The sequence below is a fragment of the Ursus maritimus genome, unplaced genomic scaffold (assembly GCF_017311325.1).
Source record: "Ursus maritimus isolate PB19 unplaced genomic scaffold, ASM1731132v1 scaffold_31, whole genome shotgun sequence".
NCBI classification, from domain to species: domain Eukaryota; kingdom Metazoa; phylum Chordata; class Mammalia; order Carnivora; family Ursidae; genus Ursus; species Ursus maritimus.
This window is the reverse complement of record NW_024425675.1, coordinates 25,934,235-25,954,231: the sequence shown is the minus strand read 5'-3', so window position 1 is coordinate 25,954,231 and position 19,997 is coordinate 25,934,235. Positions and strand designations below refer to the sequence as shown.

At 40.6% G+C, this 19,997-nt stretch overlaps 1 protein-coding gene across 2 annotated transcripts in view; it reads left to right on the top strand.

Moving 5' to 3' along the window:
• Positions 1 to 19,997, top strand: part of TAF3 (TATA-box binding protein associated factor 3) — a 173,741-nt gene that overhangs the window by 125,884 nt on the left and 27,860 nt on the right. Inside the window, exons 3-4 of one of the 2 annotated variants that reach the window (XM_040645440.1) lie at positions 210 to 2,038; positions 12,445 to 12,527. In XM_040645440.1, the coding sequence (XP_040501374.1) occupies positions 210 to 2,038; positions 12,445 to 12,527 (1,912 nt within the window). Of the gene's footprint in view, positions 1 to 209; positions 2,350 to 12,444; positions 12,528 to 19,997 lie in introns of those variants that run through there. The other variant, XM_040645441.1, reaches the window with a different exon arrangement.

Here is a 19,997-nt window from a genome sequence, read left to right as displayed (position 1 = left end):
ATCTGCTGTCCCTGATTGCCACCCTTCCGATAACGATGGCGTGCGAGTTTGGAAGATCGTTGAGGATCTGCCACTTTACTTACCCTCTAAACACTGTCCATAAATTCCTTTCTTTCCCAGAAATCACGTTTGAAGCATTGCTGTTATTTGTTTAGAAAGCATTGCTTTCTAAATATTCTGCTAACAGCTCTTTTCTTTTCTTTTACCAGAAGAAGAAGAAGAGCAGGTGCCCACTGATGGCGGTACGTCCGCTGAAGCCATGCAAGTTCCCTTGGAAGAAGATGATGAACTGGAGGAGGAGGAAATTATTAATGATGAGAATTTCTTGGGTAAGAGACCGTTGGATAGTCCCGAAGCTGAAGAAATGCCTGCCATCAAGCGACCACGGCTGTTAAGCACTAAAGGGGACACCCTGGACGTAGTAGTATTGGAAGCTCGAGAACCCCTCAGCTCAATAAATACCCAAAAGATTCCGCCAATGCTCTCTCCGGTCCACGTACAGGACAGTACAGACCTTGCCCCTCCGTCCCCAGAGCCACCGATGTTGGCTCCAGTGGCAAAATCACAAATGCCAATCACAAAACCATTAGAAACAAAGTCATTTACACCGAAAACAAAGACTAAAACTAGTTCTCCGGGACAGAAGACTAAATCACCTAAAACTACTCAGTCACCAGCAATGGTCGGAAGTCCTATTCGGTCACCAAAAACTATATCCAAAGAGAAGAAATCTCCTGGACGCTCTAAGAGCCCCAAAAGCCCCAAGAGTCCCAAGGTGATGACTCATATTCCCCAAGCACCTGTCAGACCGGAAACACCAAATAGGACTCCTTCAGCTACGATAAGTGAAAAACTTAGTAAAGAGGCCATTCAGGTAAAACAGATACAGACCCCCCCAGATGCTGGGAAACTCAACAATGAGAATCAGCCGAAGAAGGCTGTCGTGACCGATAAAACGATCGACGACTCCATCAATGCCGTGATTGCACGGGCTTGCGCCGAACGAGAGCCAGACCCTTTCGAGTTTTCTTCTGGATCAGAATCCGAAGGAGACATTTTTACCAGCCCTAAGAGGATTTCAGGTTCAGAATGTACTACTCCAAAAGCTTCCACCTCCTCCAACAATTTCACAAAGTCAGGATCCACTCCTCTGCCTCTTTCAGGCGGAACTTCAAGTTCTGACAATTCATGGACAATGGATGCGTCCATAGATGAGGTTGTGCGGAAAGCAAAAATGGGAGCCCCTCCAACTATGCCTCCCAGCTTTCCCTACATCTCTTCTCCTTCGGTCTCTCCTCCCACCCCCGAACCTCTGCACAAGGTGTATGAGGAGAAAACCAAGCTGCCTTCATCTGTGGACGTCAAAAAGAAGTTGAAAAAGGAACTGAAGACCAAAATGAAGAAGAAGGAGAAGCAGAGAGATAAGGAGAGGGAAAAAGACAAAAGCAAGGAGAAGAGTAAAGAGAAGGACAAAGTGAAAGAGAAAGAGAAAGAGAAGGAGAGCAGCAAGGAAACCAAGTACCCCTGGAAGGAGTTTCTTAAAGACGAAGAGCCAGATCCCTATAAGTTTAAAATAAAAGAATTTGAGGATGTCGATCCCAAAGTGAGATTGAAAGACGGAATGGTGAGAAAAGAGAGAGAGAAGCATAAAGATAAGAAGAAAGACAGAGACAGAGGCAGAAGGGATAAAGATAAGAGAGACCGGGAGAAGTTTAAAGAGAAGGGGCGGGAGGACAGGCCCAGAGCAGCCCCTGCGCCTGTGGTGCTGCCCCCGAAGGACGTACCGCTGCCCTTGTTCAGCCCCGCAGTGGCCGCCAGGGTCCCCGCCACGCTGCCTGCTCTGTCGTCAGTGCTCCCTGAAAAACTGTTTGAAGAAAAAGAGAAGCCCAAGGAGAAAGAAAGGAAAAAGGACAAAAAGGAGAAGAAGAAAAAGAAGGAGAAAGAGAAGGAGAAGGAGAAGAAAGACAAGGAAAGGGAGAGAGAGAAGAGGGAGAGAGAGAAGAGAGAAAAAGAAAAGGACAAGCACAGGCATGAAAAAGTAAGCACCTTGCCATGTCCGGCGCTGTCCGGACCCCGTCGGGCTGAAAAATGCAGGTAGACAAAGCCCGCGGTCCTGTCTGTGTTCTGGATGTGCATTGCCCCTAAGTGAAACGGGAAGATACTTGTAATGTGGTGATGAAATTTGATTTTAATTCTAAGACCCACAAACTTGTCATCAAGCCCCCTCCGTGCTAAAAAAATGTTACAGATTCATAGCCCAAGAGGAATCTAATCGCAGACCATAAACCCTCTAGTAAGCAGACAGACTAACTAGTCTCCGGCAGGTTAAAAACATCTGTCACCTTAAACTGTAGAAAATATTTATGTAATTACCAAGTGTACCGCACACTGCTTTGTGCCCAAATTATTAGATACCCCAAAAAGACAGCATCCATTTTACTCAGGGCATGCAAAACTGTGGCCCTGTTTTCAGAGGACGGCTAGGCCGGTGGAGTCCGTCTGGAGGATTCGTGTCTCTTTGGTGAGCCGTGTCGGCAAGTGTTTAAGGTTATGACTGTCTACTCCTTTCTGTAGCATCTCTTATCCTTCTATTTTCTGCTTTAATAAGATTAGGGCATGTTTCCGAGTATCGAGGCTGATCGGGCAGCCTGGCTGGTGGGCAGAAAATAATTCCAAATATCCTACAATGTAAGTAAATCAGGCTCTCATAGAGTACAACCAAGGAAACTGATCTATATCCCGCAGTTCTGTAGAAACGGGGACCTCAAGCCTTGGGGTCCAGGATGTGACCTCTGCTTTTATGGCTTTGCTCTTCAGTTCATGGTTCCTTGGATTACAGTGGTCGACTGGTTGGTTTGAACATTTCTTTTAAACTTTCTGAAAAAGTGTCTAAGTATTCATGGTCTGTCATACACACAGATTCTCAGAGACCCTTTCCCTGCCCCTCTTGAAGCAGTCCTCTTGGAGTTTAGCCAGAAAATAATAACACAGTCATTTTTTCCCACATAATAAAATAGATGTATTTGACACATGGCAGATCTATGATCATCAGTACTTTTGCAATATTTCAAATTTCAAACTTACTACCTAGAAAAATTAGTTTAGCTGACAAGTAGGAATGGCACCTCTCAACATTTTTCTGCCTAACTTCATGCTTTTTCTGTCCCCCTTGGCTATTCCAAAATATAAAGAAGTAGAATGGAACTCCTGATATAAATAACTAAACATCCGCAAGTTAACAAGACACAGAACTCCAACTCTTGTTTCCATTTTAAAAATCATCTTCTTATGTTTATGTGGCACCTGGCACTCACACGTACCTTATTTTCTCCTCCTAACACACCTGTGCCTGAGGTCCAGCAGGTATTGTTACCAAAATTTGTGGATGAGGAAGTGAGTCTGAGAGGGTGACTTGTCCAAGATCAAGGTCACACAACCAGCAAAAGCCAGGTCACTGACACGAGGATCCTCTTCACGGTTTGGAAATGCTTACTGCTGGGGATCTTGCCCGGTAGCAGTTATCACTCGCCCATCACGTACCAGCACCTTGGCACCTGAGCCCTCAGTAGGTCAAACAGGGTCCTGTTCCTTTCATCACCGTCCTAACTGTGGAAAGTCAATGGAGTTGTTTCAACGGCCATTATGAATTTGAGTAAAGCCCATCAGATTAGATTAGTAACAGCAATCCTCGCCTTTCTGCAGCTTCCACCTGACTTTGGGAAAGAAAATTCCCTCGGACTACCTTGGTTGGGGGTAAAGGCTCAGTTACGAGTTGCTAGATTGCACCTAAGAGAAGGATGCAAGTCCTTGTATCATGTCCGATGGGTTATGGCTCAGATGAATGACAAAAGATAAAGATTTATAAAAGTTGGCTATCTTATAAGGTCTTCAAAAAGAATAAACCGTATTGTCTCTAGAGTTAAATCTGAGTTCACATCCTGCCTTTTTTAGCTGTATGACACTGGGCAAGTTACTTTTGTGAGTAGTAAATGAGATTACATCTGAGACGTGCTCGGTACTGTGTCTGGCACGTAAGTAAATGCCCAGTCAATGCAGATCATGCTGGAGATGGAGTCAAGTGTTCTTATTTCATTTTGAATCAACCCACAAAATGTGCAGACCTAGAGTTTGCTACTTCATTGGACCAGACTAGCTAACTTACGTATGACGGGGGACGTCAGCTATGCTTAGCAGTGTTGAAAAATTATTTCTCCTTCCTTGGCATCCTTTTAAAGTTTAGCTCTTTATAGAGAGAGGAGAGGATAAAGCCAGTGCAGCCCATGCAGATGCCCCTGACAAGGTGTAGAAATTGAGATATTAACGTAAACCTTGACTTCTCTTCTTTCAACTCCACTTATTCCTCCCTGAGCATCAAGCCATACGACTAAATGAAAGTGTACCTGAAATTGGGTTACCTAAGGCTTAAGAAGTCCCTTACATACCCTCAGATCAAAATAACGCACGTCTTAGCTGCCCCGAGAAAATGTCTCTTGTCACAAAAATGAGGGCCGCGGTGTCCTTCTTCCTTCTCATCGTGACCAGCTCACAGGAGCAACTCTCACAGACATTGACCCCAGTTCAGCAAGCAAGGGCATTGTTTCAATAAAACAAGAAAAATCTCCCCATATTTATTTAACCTGCCTGTAAAGTTTTTACCATCCACACCCACATTTATCGATACAGGAACCACTAATGATACCATTAGTTAGACGGGAATCTGCATGGTAGGTTGAAGGAGACTTGGGCTCTGGAATCCAGCAAATCTGAGTGAAGATCCAGGGCGGGTTTTTTTTTGGTTTTTTTTTTAAGTTTCTTTATACCTTAGATGCTCCACCTTTAAAGTAGGGATGTGGTGACACTTATTGAAAACAGCAGAACACTAATAGTTAATATTCATTGACTAATTAGTATATGCTAAACACCATGTAAATACTACCTGTGAGTTTAATTTCTTACCACAACTCTATAAGGTAGATACTGTAGTTGTTATCACTTTAAGATGAGAAACTGAGGCTTGGAGAAATTAATAAGGTTGCCCACGAGCACACGCCTCAGAAGTGATTTAGGACCCATGATTGCAACCCAGGCCATCAGATGCCATCATTGATGTTTCTTAGCCACTACACTTGCCTACATTAAATTAAAAATGGATTAATTGAAATAACGTATGCAAGGCACCTTGGCTTAGCGGTGCATCATCGGGAAGAAAAATCATTTTTCTAGTAGTGGTACTAATCCACCATGTAGTGACTTACGCACAATTTGTGTCCCCTTTATGTGCAATAATATGCACTGGTCAAGGTTAGGAGTCTGATCTTTTGCTCTTTAAAATAGAAGCAAACTGACTTTTTGGGGACAACATATTAAGTGCAATTATGCTGAGCAGTCGCAAACGTGACAGGACGGCTTCAGCAGCGAGAAGCCAGCAGTACCGTTCAGAGTGGTTACAAGTTCCCGTTTGTGCTTATTGCAGTCAGTGTGTGTACCACGTGACTTAATTTATCAATAGAAGGCTTTTGAAGTTTAGATGAATGTTACAGGTCTACTTTAATTCACATTGACTCTTGGTATTTGAAGTGTTTTTTGGAAGGAGGATTGCTGTGAAAAAAAATAAGAAAATGTCTCATTATTTGTTAGTGGAATTGAACAGTTGTCCATATAACCCAACATAGTACATAAACCAAAATCCACCTGTTGTCAGATGTGGAGATATATTTTTATGCTCTTGAGTACAATCTGAGAAGGCATGGTAGAGTGTCATCCAAAAAATGACAGTGTCACAACCTGCGGGTACATAGGCCGAGTGCTGGCCCAGGAAGACCATGGGCTTTGGCAGTCAGACTGACTTGGATCTCGTTCGAGCTCTACCACTTACTAGTTACTCACCAACCTCTTCATACCTCTCTGAGCCACTACTCCCTCCCCTCTGTCTCCTTCTTCCCATTCAGTACTGGAAAGAGACAGCGTCATCATAAAGTATGGGTTACCTCTGCTCAAAAACAATGGTCTCATACCTTCCCCAGCAATATTTTGGCTTATAGAGGCCTTCTCTTCTACCCTCTCGTGGAAGACTGTAAGTGAAGACCAGTTGGTATCATTTAAGATGACTCTCCAGAATTTCCTTACAACTAACCAGTTATATGGATGATCGACCCACATGTCATTGAGATTTGCTTGTAATGAAAAGGTCGTAAATTCTAGAAAGGATTCCCCCAATTTTGATCCTATTGATTGATGAATGTTACTTTGAGCCAACATCAGCTATTGGAGGAACTAACCCAGGTAGTAAAGGATACTAGCAGCTGCTGCTTAGTGCATATGGCGCCAGACCACCCAGCTTGGAGGGTTTGGTCCTGTTGCTGCTGTTTGAGTAGAAAAACACCACAGAAAGGTCAAGTAGCTTGCTGTAGCTGGTGGGTGGAGGAACTGGGACTTGGCCCCAGGTGTGTCTGAGCGAAGCCTGTGTCCTTTGTCACCCAGAAGGGCCTTCTCAGCCAGTCACTACAAAGCTGATGAGGGAATAAACACGGTTTCACGCTCGGGAGTAAGGTGAACATCATGATTTTAGGAAACTGTAGTCCCTGAAGAGACCTTAGAGAGCTCCTCTTCAACCCCATATTTCAAAGAAGGGGCAAGGGGGGTCGTCTGCACTTAATGACTTCAGTTATCAGAACAATTAAAATGTTTGACGTTTCTTTAATCTATCCCCAAATCCCTTAGCATTTGCCCTCAAATAATCTTTTATTGAATTTAAACAGTTTTTTCTTTAGAGAATGACAGATAGTTGTACTGGTTTGTGCCTTTAACAAAAGGTTGTCATTGTTTTCCCTTCTGTTTGGAGTAATTTCCAGTCTTTTCTCATCAGCTCTCATAATTAACTAGTGAAATGAAGAGTTTTCAGTCAATACAATAGCTCAGGAGAAAGGGGGAGATGTTCTCTTCCTGTTCCAAGAGGAAACCAGTAACTTAACATTTACACAAGTGTGTTTGAATTTATAGATATTTACCAGAGGCCATCTCCAAGTCTCCATGTGAACAAATTTGAGCGCCTAGTGAAAGCCTGCGTTCTGTTTCACTTGCCCTTGCTGGATTCCACTTGTCATACTTGACCACACCGTAGAACCTCTTCTGACTGTCCTTTTAATGTCTTAAACAGTTTATCAGTATTTAGACTATGTTTCTAAATTGAATTAATGTAAAGACCTTAATTGCAAAGAAAGACAACAAGGTGCTCACTGGTCATCATAATTCTGCATCCAAAATGTTAGCTTATTGAAATTAGCTCTTCATCAGTACTATTTCTGGGATATTTTGCTGACCCTTTAGCATAGATGGGAATCTGAACTAGCATTCGCTGAACTTGCTGCCACCCTATCTAGCATACATTTTTTTTTTAAATGAAAGAAGTTTAATGTTAAAAAAATAGAAAATAAAAACTTGGCCAGATTATATTGACAAAGCTGCCCATTACCTTTGCAGAAAGTCCCTGTCAGAAGATAAACTTTAAAGCTGGAATGCATGAAAGAGTTCCAAGATAGAATTTAAATTTAAACTGATTCTTTATAGATAAGCTTTTTAAAAATCCACCTCTTTGCTTCAAGTCAGGATTTTAAAAATAAATTTCCCCTTTAAATCTCTTGAGCGATTTTCATTTTTTGCAAGGCCGCACTGCTGGTGTCCTGGAAAAATGGAGAGTTAGAGCTTTATCAGTTGGTGCCCTGAGGTATGTGGCAAAGAAGCTAAATCCTTGAAGATTAGCAAAAAAAATGCAGCACATGGCAATAAGGGGCTTATATGACTACTAGTATTAGTTCAGGTGAAAGCAGTATTGCTTATACATAAAACTGGACAAATCCACTGACAATGTATTTTTAGTTAGCTACAAAGGAGTCTTCTATTACTGGACTTTGCTCTTTGGTGGATTGGGAAGCTTAGTAATCCACTGTAAATGCTCTGCGCGCCCCAATTCTCAGCTCACTCTCAAGTGCAGTGCTTTTATTTTAACCCTTAGAAGCTCATGTTGTCCCCAGAGTTTGGCTTCATGCCATTAAAAGATGGCCTTAGTCTTATGGGTGAAGTAATTCAAATAATTGTCATTTATTTAGTTTCTTGATTTCTGGGAAGAACACACGAGAAATCATTTTGTGAATGCAGGACATGTCTTTGTTTTTATTTTGGTAGGCATTTGGATAAAGTTAATGTAAATGGAAGTCTGATAAATTTTACTTTAGAGACGGTGTTTTCTGTATCTGTATTCTTAGCATCCTCATTCATCTTTTTTTTGGTACTTGCTTGAGTGTTATCTTTAGGTTAAATCCTATTTAGCTTCTTTAAGAATGAAATTAAGGTTTTAAGTATTTGTAGGGAAGGTTACTGTATGTCCTGGTTTGCCTAGGACAGTCCCAGTTTACACACTTTTGTGGTGTAATTAATAGCTCCCTCTTTCACTCCCAAAGGTGTCTCTGGATGATGTGGTCACCCTGAATTTACCCTAAGATAAAATTTGAAGCTGAGGTAACGGGTCCTGAATCATTCATTAATTCCACAAGTTTACAAAATGTCTTTAGTCTTCAGGGCACATATATACCATTTTTAATTGGACTTACAAAATGTATCTCTATTTTTGTTTGCTTATTTTTTTTACATATCGTATCATTTAACTTTTTAAAATAGTAGGACATAAATAAACCATGTCTTGATTCTTTTATCCTGACAAGTTACTCAAGGTGGCATCAAAAACCCAGCCAGTTTAGTTGAATGGAGGTGAGGCCAAAGTCAATCACTATTTCCATATGAATTAGTTAGCCTTACATTGAGAAAAAGTATTTTACAGCCGACACTAGGGGCACGTGGGTGGCTCAGTCGGTTAATCCAACTCTTGATTTTGGCTCAGGTCATAATCTTAGGGTTGTGAGATTGAGCCCCACGTCGAGCTCTGAACTGGGCATGGAGCCTACTTAAGATTCTCTCTCTCCCCTCCCTCACGTCCCCTGGCCCCTCTCTCTGCCTCTCTAAAAAACAAGAGCAACAACAAGCAATTCTAGCCATCTCACAAATCTATGTCATTTATCATAAAAGACATTTACAGAGAAAGTGAATAGCCAGCTCCATGTAAGACCCCAGCATTACCAGAACAGAGGACTCAGCGGCATGGTAGAGGTGAGGGTGAATTTAGTGTCAGGAAACCTACAAGTAGATCATTTACTTACTGACTTTTTCACTGTGGGCAAACCACTTAATCCTTCTGGTCCCCAATACTTGGGGATGATAATACCTTCCGCACCCAACTTACAGAGTTCAAAGAGCAAATTGGATCATGTATATTGAACACACTTTGTGCTGTGCAAGTGTGAGTTATGATGATTGTGTAGTGTGGTAATAGAAACGGACCTAACAGCATTATTATTAATATTATTTGTATTTATATTATAATAGTCCCTATTATGAGAAGCATAATGATAGTAAAGATCTTTTTCAAGGTAGAGCAGCTTTATTTTTAAATAAAGCCTAAGAAAAGGTTAAGTGCTTAAATAATAGTATTGCAGGCTGAAGGATGTGGAATATTACTCATCGTTTATAACCGTATGGTGCTAAAGTTTTTTAGAATTAAAAAAACATAGGGACTTTATATAATTTTCCATTCTCTGAAACAAAATAACTGAATCCAATCCTAGTTTTGCTGTTTGTGTGACCTTAGAACAGAAAAAGGAAAAGAAAAAATGATTGCTTCATATATGATCAGTTTCCCTATAAAACAGAAACCCTAATGCCTACCTCACATGTTTGTTAAAAAACCTATATGAGAACATCTGAAAAATATCCAGCCACGATGCCTGGCAGGTAGTAAGTGGTTTAAAATGTTTGTTTGTTTTGGATATATTTGTCTGTTCTTCCATAGATAATTCAGAAAGGTGAGAAAAATAGAGAAATCTTAATAGTCTACAAAATAGACCAAGCCATTGGTTTTCAGATTTGGTTAGATCTAGAACTCTGTTAAAAAAGGAATGGGGGGAAGTGGGTGCAAACCCTAGCTAGTTGTCCATGGGTCTTGCTCTGACCCCACCCCAGTGGCCCTTGCTCCCCTAGGGCCTTAAGGAGAACCACTGGACATACTGTCCAAAGAACTGGGCAAATGAAAGAGACGTGTGCCAAAAGTGAGACCGTTTAAAGGAGTAGTTTTTTGTGGGGAAGTTAATAAGTTAAAGTTTAGATGTAGTGAGATGAAACACAGGATATTGAGTTCAAAATGTTCAGTAGGCAATATTCTGTTATGGTCTTAGATTCAATCAGTGCTAGTCTAGAGACAAAGATTTCGAAGACATGACATATTGTAAAACCTACGGCTGAAACCATGAACATGGATGAGCTCACTGAAGAAAGTGTCGAGGGACAAGGGGAGGGGGCCCAGTAGGGTCAGGCAAAGGCAGAGGACCTGGTAGAGGAGAAGGAAGGAGTGTGGTAAGATGCCCAGTGGAAAGCATACCAGGACATCAGGAAACGACTGGTGTCTGAGGAGAGTGGTTTTAGTGGCCTCCTTGGGAGAGAAAGTAGATTGGAGTGAGCTGAGGAATGAGTAAGTGAAGAAGGAGACAAAGATGTGAAACTGAAAAATATAAGAGGTTGTCAGAGAGAGGCTGAAGGGCAGGCAGGTTTTTTTAAGATCGTTGAGCACATTTAAAAGCTAGCAGAAAATTGTGGAACTGCAAAGTTGAAGATGCCTACGTGAGGAGGAAGTTTCTTCAAGAGACCAGAGGAGGAGGACTCTAGTATAGTTGCCGATGCAGAGAAGTCTGTAGGGGCTGAAGTTCTCCTGCCTGGTGGCCTCAGTGTTTGCTCCTGTGGAGCTTGAGGGGCAAAGGAGGAAAGGAAATCACGGAGATAGGTCTGGAAGGAGGTAAGGGTTTGAAATCATTGCTTCAGATAACTTCTTTCACTGCGCCTTGTGCACTTAAGATATGTCAGCCTGTATGATAGGCACTGCGAAGCAGCAGTGAGCAAAACCGATATGGTCTCTGCCCTTACCTAGCCGAGCGGGTAATCCAATAAACCGCATTGAAGGCGTAGAAGGTGTAGGTGGAATTGGAGTCTGATGGTGGACGTTTATGTGATTTTGAAATTTTTCTTTGGAATGACTTGGTGCCCGTGAGGATGATTTTAGATTGGTCCTGGACAGATGGTGAAATAACCAAGGGGCAGGGAGTTGAGCGTGCTTGAGTTGTTAACTCAGTATTTTAGTGCCTCCTACATACCAGGCACCACTGTTCAGGAGGATGGTCGAAACCACAGATCTTGATGTGACGATGGATTTAAAAAAAAAACAAAACAAAAAACTCAAGGGGGATAGTTCAAAACATATGAAAAAATAGTAAATTTGATCGATGTGCAATATGGAAATTAGACGATATAATAGATTGAGCATTGTATTATACGAATATTCATTTCCCTCCAGTACTACCACACTGTCCTATTAGGATTTAATTCTTGGGCTTAAAATGTGTAAGTCAGTGGTTTGCAACTAGTCGTCACAGGGACTAGCAGGGTACTGTTGGCAGGTGGCAGGACCCCAAGACCAAGGATGTTGAACATCTCCCACTGCCTGCACCGTTCCGTTCAACAAAGAACCATCCCACCAGAAAAGCCCAACAGACACTTGTGGGAAAACTGAAATAGATGATAATGTGAGCTACAGAGCTTTTGTTCAGTTTGTTCATTCAAAGCATTATACCATAGGATCTTTACACCAAGATGTGTGAAGGACCCTTTTAAAATCATGCTTGATTTGTGTATTCCCTTTCTGACCATTGACTCAAATATTTGGGAAGATCTTCAGACTATTCAGCAGCTATCGCCTTCACTACAAATCCTAAAAACCACTATTTTTTTCTTTTACAGTATTTCAGATCTGCTGACCACTAGCCAAAAAAAAAAAAAAAAAAAACCCCAGCAGTTTAATGCTGCCATTATGCTTGGTGTTACCGTTTTCTTGTATGATAATGCAAACTTAGGATGGGTTTCATGTTTCTCACGTTCCATAAACGGATACATTTTATCTTACAGATGCAGATATCACTGCATTTTTTTCTATTTACGTGAGGTCTGACAATTACTTAAATGTTCACCAGACTGGGTGAGTTTTTGTTTAAAAATTCTAACAATAAAAATCCAAGAAATTAACCAAAGCTAAGAAAATGCAAAAATAATTCCCACCACTTACATGAAATAATTCAAGTTTGTAGAATTTCTCATGAAGCCAGAGAGCCTGCAGTTGTTGAGAAACAAAAACAAAATAACCCCGACTGTCCTCGACTGTCCTCGAAGCTAACATTTTAGTAGCATTTGAGGCTTAAACTGGCTTATCAGGTTTGTGGAGATGAGGAAGTAGACGAAGAGGTGGGAGGGATTTTGTTGAAAATGCATTTAACTCTAATGTAATAACTTCAACAGATAAAAGTGGAGCCAGTTGTTCCAGCCCCAAGTCCGGTTATCCCCCGATTGACTCTCAGAGTTGGTGCTGGCCAAGACAAGATGTAAGTAGAAACGTTTTCAACTAGAGTGAAATAAATTGAACTTAACCTTCTCTGCTCTTTCCTAATGGGTGTAGAGCTCTAACCTTTTCCAGGTACGAACACGGAGAGTCAAGCTTTACTTTGGGAATTCTTCATTTTCAAATTGGATCAGTTTCTTTCTCAAAGTGCTTTTTGCTTTGTTTGACGTACAGGAACCCTTCTTTCTTGTTCTCTTTCTCTTCTTTAAAGACATGACAGTGTGTCTGCGTAATTGTTAAGGTCCTGGTTATCTGAAAAGGAAGAGACTATGTATTGAGTGGACTGACTGCCATATTCCGCCCAGGTGGAGGTAATGTTATACCTTCTCGAGTATGGATTCTCTGCCCACCACGACAAAAAATGGAGATTCTCATAGTTTTATTCTGTACCTGAAAACAAAGGTACTGCCCAAGGCTTGGTGAAATAGTGTATGATAGGAATAACCGAAGTCTTAATTATCATCTCGTGTGTTTGTTTGCTTATTTGTTAAGAAAAGATTGGAAATATGAACCCCATGTTCACTGTTCATCTTAATTTTCACAGAGTCATCCTATCAGCCCACCCTTCTTTAAAGTAAATTAGTTGACTTTGTTTCTTTTATTCATTTTTGGGATACGGATTAAGGCCTACAATAAATACTCTAAACGTTATTTTAATAAGGTGATTAAACCTTGATTTCTTTTTGTAAATTATGTTAAAAGATCGTTCTTCTTGTTGTAAAAATCATGCTATTTATCATTTAAATGAATTCCACAAGTTAAAAGTACTAGTTTACAATCTTATTTTTCCAGTAAGCCTGAAAATGGATTCGTTTACGTTGCAAACAATCAAATATTGTGTAGGAAATGGGCTTACAGAGCACTGAATTTTCATTCAGTTTTTAGCCATAATAATGAAAGTAAGAGCCATGCACTTACATAGTGGGTAGACAACAGAAAATATGCTTTGTGTTCTCAGTGGTTCATTCCATCTTAAAAGTTTGTATTTTGTGCTGTTGCTTGTGCGAATTCCAAACGTAACACAACATCCATCATTAGGATGAATGATGTTGTAGAGGCAAACATGGTCTTCCAGGAAAATGTATGTTCTTTTGAAGATTGAAAGAAGAAGAAGAAAATCCAGATGGTTCTTCCTTTTCTCACCTAAATTATTCACATAATTTCCACATTACTCTTTTCGGTTCTATCAGTAGAAACCTAGACAGTGGGTGGTGGTGTTACTGACAAGCTTAGACAGTGTTAATAAAAATACTGTAGATTTAGCTCTTCTTTAACCAGATACCGGTTTACCCTATGCCCCCTATTTTACCTACAAAAAATGTGAATAATGTCCTCCTCTGTCAACCAGTAGAAGGCTGATTAGCAGGGCGACCCAACCAGAGTAGCTATTGATACTATCTTTTTGGAAATTCTGTACTTGGGCTCGTTCCTCTAAGCGAAAGATATTCTTACTTATCATTCAACAAATACTTTTCTCTTACTAGTTCACATTTATTACTGTTTTCTCAGTAACTCGCCATTACTTAATCTTTACATCCACAAAAGAGTTTGGCTTGCTCATTCCCTTCAGAGAAATAAGGTCTGTGAAAAGGCTTTGATAATAATATTCCTCTCATCCACCCTTCAGCATCTTTCATTCATTCTCTTGACTATTTTTCTCCTCTCAATAAATTACTCATGCACCTGAGATACTGGGAAATGTGAAAAATAGATCCTGTTATTCTGAAACAGATTGTCCAGTATTGGGGAAATTATAATACTCAGACATTATAGACAAATTGCCCATGAGAGTATAACATTATATAATATGTGAACTTTCAAATATTTAGGTAAATAACCATGTTATATGAATCATTAATCACTTGGCCAAAGTCAGACACAAGGAAATACTTACAATGAACAAAGGAATAAATTAAGTGAAATAGATTACTTTTTAAATTAAGAGAGAAAAAGAGAACTGAGTCACATAGTAATAGGATTTTGTGTAAAATATATCTTAATCAGTGAAGAACTTTTTAAAAAAAATCTAAATCATGGATCAGCACACTATGGCCCATGAACCAAAATCTATCCCACTGCCAGTTTTTGTATGGCTCACAAGCCAAGAATGGTTGAAAAAAATTACAAAAAGAATATTTTGTGACACATGTAAATTTATATGAAATTAAAAGTAATCTTTTATTGTTGTAGCATAAGGATACATGGCTTATTCCATGGCAGTAATAATGGAAAAGAGGAGGTAGACTCATATAAATGTGCCTTTACTTAGTTTGTACACAGTTGGGGCTACAGTACTCTTTTGAAGTGACATTAATGAGCAGAGTGGGATTCAGGAAGGGGGTCTGCATAGTCCAGACGAAGGGTTTGTTTATTGCTGAAGAACAGGCGGAGGATAGTCTTTTGAAATTATGGGAAAAAGGAAAAAGCTTTACAGGGTTCAAATTATACCCTCTCGTTGGAAGATCTTTAAGACAATATTTAGTTTCTAAATTTTCCTAAATAAAGAAGGTCTTCTGCCCTTGATCCAGGAAAATACTTTGAGGTTAGACTATTTCCTCGGTTCTCTGATGTTCCTTGTAGTGAGACTGAGGCACCTTGTTTTTGCCTTCATTTAACATGCATGGAGTCTGTATTCTAAAGGGTCTGTGGGAAGTCCAGTGCCTCCACCAGATAAGCGTTAGGATACAAGATAACTCTGCGAGGACCTCAGATCCCTTTGACTTGTCCCCCAGTAATGGGTCTCCAGAGTTGCCCTTAGTAACCCTGAAATTATCATCTCTGCACCTATAAAGTTCGTGAGTAGTACGGGTGGGAAGCACATTGAAGTAAATTGCAAATCCCTCAGCCTGGCCTACACTCAGGTGGGTCTCAGCTTGCCCAGGAACAGCCGCCTGCACCTGTGTTGATGAGGGTTGTGAACTCGCACTTGTACTTGGGGACAAGGGTTAGAATGTCCACCAGCACGAGACGGGCAAGGGCAACATAGTGTGGCCATGCTATTTGTCATTCCAGTCTTACTATGGACTGAGTTAGTTTATGTGGCGCAAATTAGGAAGAGTGAGCTGACTTATGGCATCCATTTATCTCTTCATGTCTATGAAGAAAATAGGGCAAAGTAATGTGACAGGAGTATGTTGGGGGCTGGGACTGTTTGACCAGACCGGCAGGAAGGACAGGACAGAACCGGGCCCACAGCTCTTCTAAGTTTAAATGTGTGTGGTTTGATTTTTCAAGCTCAAAATTCTGTTAATGAAACTTCTCATTAAAAGGAAAGATAATTTTAAATATTGGTAAAGTCTTAAAAATCAATCAATAAATATCAGTAGTGTATGAAGAAAAAAATTAAATGTATATAAAGATTGGGGTGAATAATAGTGGCAGGTTGGGGGTTAGGCATTCCCCCCTTGCATTTCTCAGATGCCTCTTCCTTGCTGCCCTCTGCCAGCGCTGGGGAGGAAGGCTCTGTCTTCTTCTCCATCCAGTGCTTCACTCTTCCCCTTGAGTGGAGCCCTTCCCCGGTGAATCTCCCACCGTCTGTCAGCTCTGTTACTCTGGCTGGTCAATGGGGGTTACTGTGTCGGAGAAACTGTGCACTGGTCCGTCTGCCCTCAGGACGCTGTGCCCTTATGCGGTGAGCGCACCAGAGAAGGGATAATTACTTGAGCTCCCCCCCCAACATCCAGTAATGGTTGGTCATTTTTTCCAATTACTCTTTAATAATATATTTGATCAAGTGACATGGAATCATTTATGATGCCTTTCAGAGAACAATATTATTATCAATGATAATTCTAAATTTTCTTTTGACAGATTACAATAGATTGTCCTTTTATAGATGTAACCCCTTTTCCAAACTATGCAAATTATACTGAGATAGTTTTCAGTGACCACTTTGCTGCTGGCAGTTACGGTTTTCTTTCTGCCAGTGTTTTGGTTTCCACTGTCAATACAGCCCTGAGTATTAGCAGATTCCTCATGATTCTGGAAACTTTCATTAATCAGACCTCTCATAGCAGAGGTGCTGAAAATTGGTTGCTTTCCTTTTTGTGTAAGTCAGTTTTTTGTTGCAGTTTATGGAACTTAGTTATTTCTGGGAGGGGCCTTTTAAGAGTTGGAATTTCTAAATCATATGTACTATGAAAATGGGAGCTAAAAGTTTGCTCATTAATCTTGAAAAACATGAAGGGTTTAATCTTTAAAAAGAAAATACTCATAGATATTTGTTGTCTTTTTATGATCCAAACTTTCCTGAATAACGCTTTTTGACAGTACAGCAAGAAGTAGAGAATAATCATGAGCAATTACAAGAATAATCACTTAAAATATTTTTAAAGAAAATAAGCATTTTACATTTTAAAACGTAGCCAGGTTTAGCTGAAAGACATTTAACGGGGTGAAATGTGTGTCGTGGTTTTTATTGGTAAGTTCTTTAGAGAAATAATAGCAACTGATTTTTATCCTACTTTCTGCATTTCCCTCTTTATGTGAAACATTGTTTATTCATATATAATTTTTTCCCAGTCTAAACAAATTTACAGTAGCTTAAAGAGGGAACAATTAAGTTATTAGAAAAAAGGCATAGGAAACTAATACCAAGAAAAGGAAAAAGAAGCGAATGATTGCATGTCAGATAGGATTATGGCTTTCTAGCAAGAAGGGCAGACAGTGAAATACAATTTTGAAAAGGAAGGTAGCTCTGAGTTTCTCAGGAGAGACAAAGTTTTTCAGGGTACCAAATTTAAACCTTTATTTCCAAGCGGAACCAGCTGACCCCCCAGTGTCTTCTCTAGCAGTTTTTATAGCAGCTGCAAAGACAGGTTTTGTTTATTTCTTGTAGGGACCTTGAGTGTAAGGGTACAGCATAGTAACACACTCGGCGAAGACAACTCTGTGTCAAAAATCTTCTCACCTCTAGTGGAAACGCTGGTGTTTTCTTTTTGTATTAATCAAGACTCTTAGTTCCAAGTAACAGAAACCCAAATCAAACTAGCTGAAACGGACAAAGTAAACAAGGTTTCTTTGACTTTAGGTGAGGCAGTATCCAGGGTTCAAAACGTATCATTAGGACCCTGCTCACTTTCTTTTACTCCGTCTTGCCATTGTATGGTGGCAAACGTGGTCCAAGTCACCCAAGGCTGGGATGGTTCCTAGTGCTCCGCACCCCTGGTGAAGCCCCCACCATCTCCTGGCACCCGATGGCAGTGGCCAGCCTGGTTCCCCAGCACCTGTGGATGTGGAGACACACTGTCAGAAGGGGCAATGGTAGTCCCAGAAGGAAAGGAGGACTCTTACTAGAATAAGGGACGAGGGGCAGGCAGAAACAACTGATAACGTTTTTCAGGAAAAGCAGTCATATTTCATATTTTAATAAAAGCATGCTGAGGAAGCCTAGCAAAGCTTGTTGGTTTAAAAAATCCTTTAGGGCGCCTGGGTGGCTCAATCAGTTAAGCGTCTGCCTTCGGCTCAGGTCATGATCTCGAGGTCCTGGGATCAAGCCCCACCTCGAACCCCACCTCGGGCTCCCTGCTCAGCCGGGAGTCTGCTCCTCCTTCTGCCCCTCCCCCCCCCTCACGCTCGCGAGCGTGCATGTGCACGCTCTCTCCCCGTTTCTCGCAAAAATAAATAAAATTTTAAAAAATAAAATAAAAAAGGATCCTTTAGAAGCAAAGCTCAGGAACATTTCAGAGCATCATCCTATCAGACTTAGAAAGGCCTTTTGCATTTCTATTTTTAATTTGTTTCCCTTCCAATAAAACTGCTTTTGATTAAAGAAAAAAAAAAGATCGAAGCATGTTGATAATTTTGTTTTGCCCTGGTTAGCTTGCCATTGAGACTAAAACATTTCATAGGTATTTTGCCTATAATAGAAGCCAAATAACAGGAACAATGACCCCCCCCAACAAAATCCTAAGAATAACTATATTTTAAAAGATATGGCAAATGACTTATTTGTAATGCTAGTGACAGATGGCAACATTACAAATGAAGTTCCCTAGCAGCTAAACAGCTGGAACACAAGCTGTGGGCTGTATACATTATTCTCGCTACCTTATCAAACTTATAAATTCAACAGAGCCAAGCCCATATGTCTCAGCTGCAGTTCCGAGGGGAAGCAGGTAGTTAAAATCTTTCCCATTCAGGCCTTTGGCCCTTTTCTGACTTTCGCAGACAAGGAGTTCTTGGCCTCCATCTCTGACTCTCATTGTTATTGACCTAAACTTATGATGAAATCTCCAGGTTTAATTTCCTCCCCTGGCATGTTGTAGTTTGTTCATTAACACCAAACATGCAGTATGTGTAAGGAAAAAAAATAGCATGCTGTCCGGAAAACTGGCTGTAGGTTTGGGGAAATGCTTTTACTACACAGTAAAACAAGTGGAAAGATTATAATCAAAGCATTTCCATCTTACTTGTAAACAATTACAGCCGTTCTTACACGGATGCCACATTAGAAGACTTGGGGAGATTTACTGGATTCCATTCTAATGCAATTAGAGCTAATTTTGTTCTTTAAATGAATAAAAGGTCAGCTAGTAAATCTAGCTTATCTTGAGTCCAGACTTCAATAAATTGTTTTATTTAATTTGTTGTAAAAGATCTTATCCTTAATGGGTCTAGGTCTTATTAGTTCACTTAGGCTTTAAAATATTTATGACCACCTTTTTAGATATGATTTGAATGATAGTTGGAAAGTTTCTCTCTGCAGTGTTATCAAGGCCCAAGATCACTAATTGAGTGAATATAGGAAGGTACTTAAGATTTGTTATCTAGAAAAAGCTGATGTGAACTTCCAGAATTTAAATGTTCTTTAACCTGTGACAGGCAGAGATAATTTAGCTATATCATGGTAACCTTTTGGACACTATCGGACTATAATTTTCCCTACAAATCAAACGACTCACACTTCTAGTGTTTGAAAAGAATATTGCACCTGCTGATGGAAACACGGAGGCATTCTTACCATTACTGACAACAACATAGAAAATGTAAATTATTTGCATCCTATTATTTCCTGTCGTTTTACAGGGTATGATATAAAGACTCTAGAGGCATAGTGTAATGTTTCTTCTTCTCTGTCCCCCCTCTTGCCTTTGAGGTTTAGAAGATGGGCAACCACGTCACTGCAGGACTTCTGTGACTTAGAATCTTGCAGCTTTTTTTAAAAAACGCGGTTGCCGAGGTCTTAACGCACGGGTTGAAGGATGTGTCACTAGCTGACTGGCCATATGTAAACCTGCTCCCGGTTCCCCGGCTCCCTGCTAAATGCCAGAAAAGCTGCAACGACTTCCTCTTCTCGCTCTGACGGCTCCGATGTCCTTCCTTCTGATGCTTCATGCCTAAACGCACTGCGTTCTGGTTTCCGCCCTAGAAACTTCTCTGGAGCTTCTGCGGGCCTGAGCTGCATCCAGGGAACACGCTGCGGCCCTGCGACATTCGTGCTTTCTGCTGCTTT